Genomic DNA, 12077 nt, shown 5'->3' with positions numbered 1-12077 from the left:
CAGCCTGACAAGGGGCAACAAGACAAGAGCTGCATAGGTTTCTACAGAAATCTAACATTTGGCTACTTAGTATGTGAGAGGAAGTACTCAGATAATGCCTGTCTGGCTAGCTAGCCAAGTAGTAGTAGTAGCAACCACTAGCTGTTTTAGCTGTCATAGCCATAACGTTATCTTGTGTATATATAGCTAGATATCTTGGGTAATAATATATAATAATAGATAATAATATATTCAGTTGCTAACTTTACCATACAAGTGGGTGCATTGAAAGATCCAGCTGAATTGTAGCGTGTTTCACCCTAATGTTTTGCCTCAGATGAACCACTTTTCCCAGTGCTTTTTGCAATTGGTTAATTAGAGAAAGCTTTAGAAATTTTACATTGCCAGCTTGCCAGGACAACTGATGGCTTAATAAAGTTAACTACTACATAAAGACAGATTAATGTTAATTATTAACTAGTTTGAATGAAACTAAGCTAATTGGTAGCCAATAATAGAATAGCAATCCTTGGAAATTGTATAAAAAGACAGAAAAGACAACACAGAGCACTTATAGGAATGAAAAGCATGGGTCAGTAAGGAAGATAAATGTCAGTTGTAATGTGAGAATCTCATGGAGAGTTGATCCCCAGCTAGTTGATCATACAACAGTGAATTAAAGAAAACCACTAATAAGTGAAGTATTTCCATGTATATATTAATAAATACTTCTCAAATGAATGATGTTTTACATGCATGAATGAACTCAGATACATATTTTTAAATAATGTGAGGAGAGGCAAATATTATATTTGGATGAAGACATACAAATATAAATGGCTTACATGTTTTGGTTATGTTTTGATGAGAGTAAAACCAAATAATGCTTTGCATACAGCTGAAAATTACTCATTGCTACTGTTATAATTAGTACAGTTAATTATGTTTTAGAGAGTTCTAAAAGGGCACAGGTTTTATCTGAGTTAGATCAAGGTCACATGAATAAGCTACATGGAAATTTAAAGAAATGTGACCATGCTGCCAGTATTTTATGGTGATTAGGCACATTTATGTCATATTATTATATTATTAGTTATTCCTTCTCCGCCCCTTACTACCAACTTCACCTGTGTTAAATGCGAGCTTAACGCTAGGTTGACGGAGAAGGTAGCAGAATTAGAAGCACGCATCCGCACCTTATACGAGATAAAAGCAAGTGAAAAGTTTATCGAATCCTTTTCAGTACCGGATGCGTCAATTAGCCTTTCCCCTAGTTTAACCCAGGCAGAGCCTTTGCAGCAAGGTGAGTGGGTTTACAGTTCGGGAAAATAGATGCAAGCGCAAGCCCCCCGGTGCACCACCAACCCTTGGTTCACGTTTCCAACAGGTTCTCCCCCCTCAGTAACACACCTGCTGAGAAGCCTGTTAAAAGAGCCCTGATTATTGGCGATTCTATTCTTAGAAACGTGAACGTAGAGACACCAACGACCATAGTCAATTGCATTCCTGGAGCCAGAGCTTCCGACATTGAAGCCAATTTGAAAGTGCTGGCTAAAGCTAAAAGTAAAAGTAAAGCGAAATACTCAAAAATTGTTATTCACCGTCGGCGCTAACGATGTTCGCATGAGACAATCGGGAAGTAACAAAGTTAACTATTAAATCGCGTTGTGCAGGATTGCTAAACAAATGTCGGATTCAGCAATTTTCTCTGGCCCCATCCCCATGCGGCGCGGTGACGAGATCTATAGCAGACTAATGTCACTTAATCGTTGGTTGTCTGAATGGTGCCCCTCTAACAACGTGGGTTTTATAGATAATTGGCAATGTTTTGGGGGAGGCCTGGTCCTTTTAAAACGAGATGGCATCCACCCCCTCGAGGGAGGGTGCAGCTATCATCTCTAGAAACATGGATCATAGTCTGAATTCCTCCTAAACCTTGACTTATCAGGGCCAAGGCCAGGCAGCAGACTTTCTGTCCTACACCAGATGTCTGCTTTTTCCCTGGAACCACCACTACTGGTAGATGGTGGCGGCGTTGCTGCTGTACACAGCTCCAAACTCTGTGCCACCCTTAAACCTGGCTATAACTTCCATTCATTTGTACTATTAGTACTTAGCTTTGCACGTCCTGACAAGACTGCATTTCAGCTATTTACCCTTGTAATAGTTTACAGGCCACCTGGCCCTTACAGTGTTTTCTTATCGGAATTTGCCAATTTTTTATCTGACTTGGTTGTCAATACAGAAAAGGCTGTAATAGTAGGCGACTTTAATGTGCATATGGATAATGAACATGACCCGTACAGAACAGCTTTTTTATCCATCATCGAACCCATTGGACTCTATCAAGCTGTGGACAAACCCACACATTACCACAACCATACTCTTGATTTGGTCCTCACATATGGAGCAGACATTAACCAGGTGGAAATTATGCCACACAATCCTGTGTTATCCGACCACTATCTAATCTCTTTCAATTTACCACTAATGTGCTTCACATACTCAGAGCCTAGATTTTCTTCCAGGCGCACGTTTTGCTCTCTTACAGCAAATGTCTTTATCGACGAGCTCCCTACATCATACTACCTGCACAACGAAATCTCCTCTAGTTTATGTTCAAACCCTAGCTCAACTGAAATTAATCTACTCGCGGACAGTATCAGCTCTACTTTGCGTAAAACTCTGGATGCCGTTGCTCCGCTCAAAAGGAAGAAAATCACAGACAAGAAGCTAGCACCTTGGTATAACGACCATACTCGTGCTCTCAAACAAGCTACGCGAAAACTTGAAAGAAAATGGCGCTCCACCAAATTACAGGTTTTTCTCCTGGCGTGGAAGGAAAGTCTCCTAACTTACAAGCATGCCCTCACAGTTACCAGATCCAAATATTTCTCTACCCTTATTGAGAGAAACAAGGACAATCCTAGATACCTGTTTAGCACTATCGCCAGATTAACCAAGAGTCCTGCATCAGTTAACCCTACCATACCAGCAATTTATAGTAGCAATGACTTCATGAACTTCTTTGATAGTAAAATCTTAAAGATAAGAGACATAATACAAAAATTCTCATCAACTTCTGGCTCCTGCCTGGCCAGTCCCGTTCCAGATTATGTAGGCATGTCTATTAGGCCCGCCTCACGCTTTGACTCTTTTATACCCATTGAATTTAGCAACTTTTCTTCTTTTATCAATTCATCTAATAACTCTACCAGCCAACTTGACCCCATACCAACTGGCTTCCTAAAACAGCTACTACCTGCAATTGGCACACCGCTATTAAATCTTATCAATGCCTCTCTTATGTCTGGACACGTACCTCAGCCCTTCAAAGTAGCAGTTATCAAGCCTATTCTGAAAAAGCCTAATCTTGATCCCAATGACCTGTCAAACTATAGGCCCATCTCAAACCTTCCATTCCTCTCAAAAATTCTGGAAAAAGCAGTATCAAAGCAACTCTGTGCCTTTTTACACTCTAACAACATTTTGGAAGTTTTCCAGTCCGGATTTAGGCCTCACCACAGTATGGAAACCGCTCTCCTGAAAGTGCTCAACGACCTTCTACTCTCCTGTGACAATGGCTGTATCTCTCTTCTTGTGCTGCTAGACCTAAGTGCAGCCTTTGATACCATCGATCATTGTATCCTCCTTGACCGCCTCGAAAACCTGTTTGGCATAAGTGGACAGGCCCTATCTTGGTTTAGGTCTTATCTATCAGAACGATATCAGTTTGTCTCCATTAACAACTCTCCTTCTCATTATACATGTTGCCTCTTGGCGATATCATCCATAAACATGACATTAATTTCCACTGTTACGCGGATGACACTCAGTTATACATATCAGTCAAACCTGATGTCCCTCTGAATATTTCAAACATGGAGGCCTGCCTAACAGATGTAAAGAATTGGATGGACCGAAACTTTCTCCTCCTTAACCCGGACAAAACCGAAATATTCAGCCAAAATTCAATCAGGAGCAAACTCACTCATTTTACACTGGACCTTGATGGTGTCTCCCTTGCCCCGAGTGCAGCCATCAAAGGCCTTGGTGTTGTTATTGATCCCGAGCTCTCCTTTGAAACTCACATAACTAACACCTCTAGGACTGCCTTCTTCCATCTGAGAAATATTGCTAAAATCAGGAAAATCGTATCAATTAACGACGCTGAAAAACTAATCCACGCCTTTGTAACATCCAGATTAGACTACTGTAATGCCCTCTTGTCAGGATGTGCAAACGTCTCATTAAAACCCCTTCAGCTGGTGCAAAATGCAGCTGCTCGAATCTTAACTAAAACTAAACGCTTTGAGCACATCACCCCAGTTCTGGCTTCTTTCCATTGGCTACCTAATACCGGATCGTTTTTAAAATACTCTTACTCACATTTAAGGCTTTAAATGGGGCTTTTCTCTGCCCCTCCTCTCCTGCCTCTCTGTTCTACATCCCTGCCATTCTTATCATCCACTAACCACTGTTTTCTGTTTGCTTCCTATCCTTGCTCTGGGCTCCTGTCCAGAGCTGTAGCCCAAGCGTCTCATCCCGTTTTCCAGTCCTGCCACCTCGCTGCCCTGCCCATCAAAGCCAACTGCGTTCCAAGAACCGGACATCCTAGGAGACATTCTTCTAATAACTCTGCTGTTATTGTCTGTCAATTGTAAATGTCTTAAAGTACATTGCATAACTTGTCTCTAACTCTATCTGCCCAGTGCCGGCCAGAAGCAGATAGGCCCCCCCTATGAGCCCGGTTCTGCTCAAGGTTTCTTCCTGATAGGGAGTTTTTCCTTGCCACTGTTGCCTTAGGCTTGCTCTCAGGGGGTCTCAGGCCTGGGAACAATGTAAAGATGCTTTGTGACAACTTGTGTTGTAAAAAACGCTATACAAATAAAAATGAATTGAATTGAATTATATTATATGATATATTTTCTACACTGAGTACTGACTGGAACTCTCCCTAGTCATTTGCAACAGGTATCTCAAAAATTAGGAAGGATTTGGTACTGTCTAGGAGCATGGTAAAAATAATGTGGTAATAATTGTGGTAAAATAATGACAGTAAATAATGTTCAAGTGTAAGCATATGCCTTTTTAAATGAAGGAATTATCCAAGCTTCATGAAAAATGTATATAAAATTCCAACGGAAATGTGGTGCAGCTCCCCACACGAACTATCTTTCAAATGTCATACAGTGCTGACAAAGACATCTGGTACTTTGAAAAGCATCAAACCAAACACTGGTGGTCCAGTGATGTACATCTCAAATATGTCTTCTTAAACAACTGTTTTTCCTCAACAGGAAATAGTCATGATACAGATGACGCATTTTCTGTTACGTCTCAAACCTTCCATATACCATTCAGCAACAACAAGAGCTTCACCAAGATCTACAAGACTTTAAAAAACTGTATGTAAAAAAGACATGTTTAATCTGATTACACAGTACTGACAAACATCTTCAATACTGTACCACAGGATGTCTCTGTTCATGAACATCCATGCGTGGTTATAAAAGAAAGCTTCTGAGAAGCACACAATATGGGTTAAGATGAACTCTGTGGAAACAGTTGGTCCACATATTAAAATGATGCATGGATCAAGAACAATGTGCCACACTTTACCTTGATGCGCAGTTTGCCAAGGGAGACAGCATCTGAAATGTGTCAGAAAGCTCACTCCATAACCTTAAACTAATTCTGAGCTCTAATGATTAAATTGAATAAAGTGACCCATAGCCCTATTTTCATTTACTCATGCTGGGCATTTTTGCCATCGAAAGCCTCATAAAGCCCCCATTGCCCACTCACCTGAGAAAAGTTGAGCCCATTCAACGGGTGGCATTGTTCCTCCACTTTCTCCACGGCGCCTGTCCTCTTCCTCATGCGCTCGGCCTCCTGGGCCAGATACAAGTCCAGCACGGGCACCCCCCGTGTCTTGATGTCTGCTTCAGTGAGTGAGTTCACCATCAGCATGACCCACACAGGCCTCTTCCTCTCCCAGTTCCCAGCAATGGCATTGAAGAGGTAGTCGGCATAGAGGCCTTTCCCACGCTGGTCTGGAGTCATCCAGGAAGGCATCATGAGTTTGACATACTCCAGGTGACGCTTGAGCCGTCTGTAGATGTCCCGCGGTAGCACGTCCTGCAGGTTCTCCCCCTGTGGGAGCAGCTGACAGCTGGTCAGAGCCGAGATGGTGAAGGGGTCAGTCAGGTCCAGCTCAAAGTACACAATGTTGCTCTCCTGAAAAGCCTTCTTGGAGTTGTCAGGGATGAAGTCCCACACACGGGTGTAGGGAACATGGATCGTGCCAAAAAAGTATGATGGAGGGTCTCGCTTAATGGTCCACAGAAAAGAGTTCAAATCACTTTGCTGTACAAGAGAGGGGAAACAGGTGTATTAAAAATGTCTTAAAACAGGTCTTGCCCGCAAGCCTAACCCAAACCATGCCTGACACAAAGAGGCATATGAGCAATATGTCAGACACAAAGCATGTTATTTGTGTCAAAACACATCAAACTTACTTGTCTCTAGCTATGATACTTCGTATTTTATTGCACTCGGCTGGTATTGGTAAATGCACAATGAGATAAAGTCGTCTGAACTGTAGAGTTAAAACAGTGGAAATACAATTTCCCTCAACAAAAGTTTAAAATTACCCGCAGCCTTCATAACACTGATAACACACCTTTCTGATTTCATCGAAATACAGCGTTGTGTCTAGCAAGTGAACTGAAACAAATTAAATGCAAATACGTTCATTAAAAAACAATATCTGATACTGTTATATCAAGCAGACAGCTTAACATTTACGACTGCAAACCCAATAACATGCACGTTGTAAATGAATTTAAACTTGCAACTGTAAATTATGCTAACGCTGACGAAAATTGCTGTTGTTGACACAGCAGCTAACTGGTCTCACGCCTTATCAGCTTTATTCAATTACGACTGGAGACAACGCCAAAGTTGCTTGACTTAGTGAATGGCACGTGATCGACTGGCTTGGCAAACAGTAAGAAAAGATGCAATATTAGGAAACAACACTGTAAATTCAAATCGTGAGAGCCGCCAGTGTCATTCAAACGCTATTGGTAACACACTTACCAATTATAATAAAAATTCACCGAGTTTACAAAGTCAGATTGCAACGACAAGTGTAAACCATATATTGGGTAGAATAGCATTTTAGTAAATATGTCCATTTCATAAACAGCTACACCAATGAAAATGTAAAGCCTGACAAAATTGATACTAAAAAAACATTTACACGTGTTTCAGTTTCGTGTGTTTATATTCTCCATATTTGCAAGGAAACAAACAATTTCGTCTGGGAAATTATGTTCATTGGTAAAAACACAAACCCACTCTTTGGTGTGAATGTCAAGAGATCGTAATGATTAAACTGGGACTTTGTTATATTAAGCGAAACATTAGCAAAATGTTTCACACGTGACTTTACAGAACTCCAACAAAACAAAAATACTCAGTCCATTGTTAGCATTAAAACATTTGACCATCGCCTATTAGGTTCATGAACATTGTTTGAAATAAATCGATCACTCCAGCTTCATCAGACACATGCGGTTTATACTTACTTTTCTGTTCAGTTCGCAAGTAGTTTCGTCTCTTGGATTCCTCTGGCTGGCTTTCACCAGCAACATAAGAAATGCTTGGATTAATGCTCCCCAAGTGAACAGCATCATAGCTGCAAACGTGAGAGTATTTTCCCAAGTCTTCGGTGAGCTGACTTAGTGCAGTTCCCAAGAGATCGCAATTATTTTATGATGTTCTTCAAAGTCGAGTTTTCCCCAAGTGTGTCTGACATCCGCCATCCTGCCAAGAATGGTGTTTGCTGTCTAAAATTGTTGTCTTGTGTTGTTGTGTGGGAGAGAAAAGTATCTTGTTGGAGAGGGTTATGACATGCTGTGACCGGCCCTCACGAGGCACGATGACTTTTCCTCATAAAACGTGGTATGGTCAAAAACATAACTATGTGCATGACATGTTAAATGAAAAAAGGCAAGTTTTAAGTATTTTTTTAAGAAAAGTCGTTTCACAGTCCGTTTCTAGTTATCCATTTAGTTTACCCATTGGAAACAGTGGTGTCTGTATAGTCTTCCAGAATCTGCAAAGGAGTCATGGAAAACCACGAGTTGCGTTTTCGGTTCAAATTGCTATAAAGCGTTTCTGTCGACCTTATATGAATGGCTGTTAAGTTTATTATCAACTACACGACCTCTGACCCATCGACTATAACTTATTGCGAGTCTGTGTGCACGCTTGTGTCTAAACGCTGCACTGACTAACCCTAAAATATAGCTTGCCCCGCGGTCTGTTAGGAATCAGTTGGTGCCGATTTCCTTTCAAGTTCTTCGCTCTCCTTGCTGATGAAGCCGAAAGTTGTATACACTTAATTGCTTGAAAGGTCTTTCTCGTTTCTAGAACGCAGGCGCTGTTTCAGCGGCATGTCTTAATCAACAGGACTGGCTCGTAAAGTTTCAGAGGTTGCGTGACTGAGCATCTCAGTGAGGCACGTCGGCACACTGCCTAAACCTAACTCTGCCATGCACACTCCCATTCTGTGCAATAATCTCATTAAAGCATCTAACCCCCCACGGCCAGTTGGGGGAGGAGCTGCCGCACTCTTTGAGAGGTAAAAGGGACCATTTTCAGGAATAATAGTGGGCACAGAATGCTGGACAGTCGAGGTGGTCATCTTTATTACACAAATTATCGCTGTCCAGCTCTAGAAGTAATGTGTTCAAGTACTTTTAGTGCTGAAATTCGTCAGAACTGCCTTGAACAGTGAAAAATGCATACGTATTTTTGACTGAATTACTAGCATTAACAAGAGCTTTCACAATATACAGTAGGCTGCCTCCGTTTAGACCAAACAAAAGACTTTTTACAAGCATTATTTCAGAAGTGTTGTATATGTTATTAGTTTTTCTTTTAAGTATTACTAAGAGTTTTAAAAGACCCCCCCCCCCCCCCCCCCCCAAAAAAAAAAAAAAACTCTGTACGCACAGCAGTATGTCCTGCTAATGCGTTATACAACACTTAGGCCTAAAGCATTGCGTGGAAATGGTAATAAAGACGGTTTCTAACGTTTTGCACTCCTGAAATAAGTTCAAAAATTCCCCCTTTAACCCGGGAAAGCCAATAATGAGCTCGGTGCTCCCCAAACAGTTCTCATCAAACAAGAAAATGTGTTTTGTGGCAGTGTATTTTCCCTAAACAACTTGAGGTGATCTTGGATTTTATCAAAAATGATCATCAAGCAGACCTGTCATAGCCTACTTTTCCTGCAGTAGGCTAAGTAGCCTATTGATCATCCCGAGGAAAGCTGGTTTTTCCTCACCTTTGATTGCCGTATTGAAGTATTTGAATACCAGACTACTGCATTGTGATCAACATTTAATGCACTGATTGGACTGGATTCTCACTTTACTTTTTTTGTTTTGCCACATTAGCAACGAATTCGAATTGGTTGCCTATATCCGTAATACAAAGTGAACGTAAAACAGCTGCTTCAAGTTGGAAATTATTCAATATCCTAAACGAAGGATAACTCAGGTGGAGATTTATTTCATATTCTCATCTAAGGAAAACGTCACCTCTGGGGGTTATGAAATCGTGTCCTTTATCGCGCTTGTAACCTGCACTGAGAGGCCACATTCGGAGTGGTAGCGTTAGCCTAATTTAACTCTGTATTCAAAATATGCGACAGAAGGCATTTGGTGTGCGCGTAGGATGTATCCCTGGTAGCCGAAACAATTCTGATGAATGGATGATATGATGGCTAACATTTTATTCTTAATTCTCAATAACTGTATTACTGTTGTCATAAATATTAGTTGCACACACTCGGCCAGAACAAGTTAGACAGCATACATGTTCCTTCCATTTGTACACGTTTATGTTGGGGCAACAAAGCAAGTACGCACTCTATACCTTACTCAGTGCGATAACAGCAGGCTTCCATCAAGGGACTTGATCTCCGGTTACAAGCTCCTTTTCCCAGCTACATCGTTGCATTACGAAACGAATCAAGCAAGGACACTGACCATGTTTTTTTGTCGTCCTAATAACTCCATTAAAAATGAAAACCAACACAAAGGGCTGTGAACCCCTGTTGCCAGTCCTTATAGGGTCAAATGCATGGGAGAAAAAATTCTCACAAAACGCCGACGATTGCCGTCATTTAGGTGCCATTCAAAGCAAGTGCATTTCTTTGTTAACATATGTGTCATATGGCAATATACGATGGAACGACATTTACATAACAAGCAGTAATGGCCTGACAGGTTACCAGGCCCGCCAACTTTATATAGCTACAAGTTAAATAAAATTCGAATGACTAATTGAAGGCAACTCGTTTGTACTGTGATATAAGTATGATTCCTTTCAGAATTATGTAGAGATTCAATAAGGTTAAATAAGTGTCTATATATATATATATCCCCCCCCCCCCTGTATCTCCCTGTTTTGACTAACCGTCTCAGTCACAACGAACTATGTTGTAACATCTGTTCCGAAATGGTCCACACACAAAATGCGGCATTACGGGCTCTCATCGCCTTTATAAGCATCAAAACAAATTAACCAAAATGAATTCCCTTCTTTTGCTCACAAATATCATGTTAAAGATATTAAAAGTATTTATATCCAGTATTTGAAAGTTTATCTGTGAACACATCTGATTGCCATGTTCAGAAATACAGACAAAACTCCATGGAGAGAATGACATACATTTTTGAGACCCCTTTTCGGCAGGTCTCATTGAGTAAAGTGTCGCCATCGCCATCTAACGGTTCTAATGGAAATAACACGACATCTAAACGTGACTGCTGTGCCGACGTAAATTTAATATTAAAAATATTAATTAACACAGCAGTATAATTTCTTGACAGCAAGTAAATTCATGTGTATATAATCATTCAACAGTCATGTTGATCTTCCACAGTTAAATCCACTGTTTACATAATTCCAGACCATTTTAATGTAGGATTTCAAGAGAAAGTGATAGGCAGTAATGTATTTATTATATTGTTTATTCTCTGATCATATGAATTCAACAAAAATTTCCATACGGGACACAAAGAAGTCATAGAGGCAAAAATTCATGATGTACTAGCCACAAAGAAGTCACAGTGTCATAGTTTTGATGAATTCCACTTTGTTCTTGAGCAGAGGCAACAGTTTCTGTATAATACATACATAGTCATGAAAAAAGACAGACTGCCACTGCGCGGTCAGAATGGATTTGCCTGAAAGGAACAATGCACCATGCTGGGATTCTGGGCTGGCAGCCAGCGATGAATGAATTGTTTTTGAGACACCCACCTGTGGCAGAAACAGATGCTGTGCAGTGGTTTTCTTCTGAATAGGAAAAAACCAAAACAACTTCTTCCCTCTATATTCAGGAAAACACAATCTTAGTACAACAGGAGGTGGTGATGTTTAATGGCAGATATTATTTTCACCTTTGTTGACAGATTATGTTGTTTGGAAGATATCCTGTAAGCCTGTATGGGCTAAGAGCTGGCTGTGTAACTAGGATATTCATTGAGTATTTCATCCAAGCATTTACATATGTTTTATCTGTCGTTTGTTGTTCTGATGCATGCTGCTTAGAGAGCTGCAGTGACTGGGAGTTCATTAATTTACCTGATTGGATTGTGCATGGTGGCAGCATGCACCACAGTATAAACCCATGTTATCTGCCTCAGAGTTCAGCATCACAGTGCCATTTAGTCGTTTTCAAATGTCCCTATTACCCTTATACCTAACATCATTTGTTGGCATTATAGCCTGTGGATGAACAGCTTTAATCATCCAAAGCCAGCAATTCAAATTTGACATTAAAGGATTTTCTGATATACTATCAATAAGAAGACTGTGCAGTGACCGTGGATCTGACACATTCCTCAACTAATTGCACAACATATATTTTTACCAACATGTCCCATGCTGGACAACATGTTCACTCTAAATATGCTGGTGGTTTTAAAGATTAATGTGTGTAAGAACAGGAACTGTTTAGTGGAACCCTCAGGAGTTTCCCAGTGGACACGAAAAATATAGTAAACAGGAAG

At 40.6% G+C, this 12077-nt stretch overlaps 1 protein-coding gene across 1 annotated transcript in view; it reads right to left on the bottom strand.

The window, feature by feature from the left end:
- Window positions 1–7682, bottom strand: part of LOC118776509 (metalloprotease TIKI1-like) — a 70812-nt gene extending 63130 nt beyond the window's left edge. The window contains exons 1-2 of the mRNA XM_036526870.1: window positions 7575–7682; window positions 5788–6348 (exon numbers count right to left, since the gene is read on the bottom strand). Of these exons, the coding sequence (XP_036382763.1) occupies window positions 5788–6348; window positions 7575–7682 (669 nt within the window). The remainder of the gene's footprint in view (window positions 1–5787; window positions 6349–7574) is intronic.
- Window positions 7683–12077: the final 4395 nt, after the last annotated feature.

Source organism: Megalops cyprinoides, chromosome 4 (genome assembly GCF_013368585.1).
Source record: "Megalops cyprinoides isolate fMegCyp1 chromosome 4, fMegCyp1.pri, whole genome shotgun sequence".
Lineage (NCBI taxonomy): Eukaryota > Metazoa > Chordata > Actinopteri > Elopiformes > Megalopidae > Megalops > Megalops cyprinoides.
The sequence above is the reverse complement of the archived record's forward strand: the minus strand, read 5'-3'. Positions and strand labels throughout refer to the sequence as shown.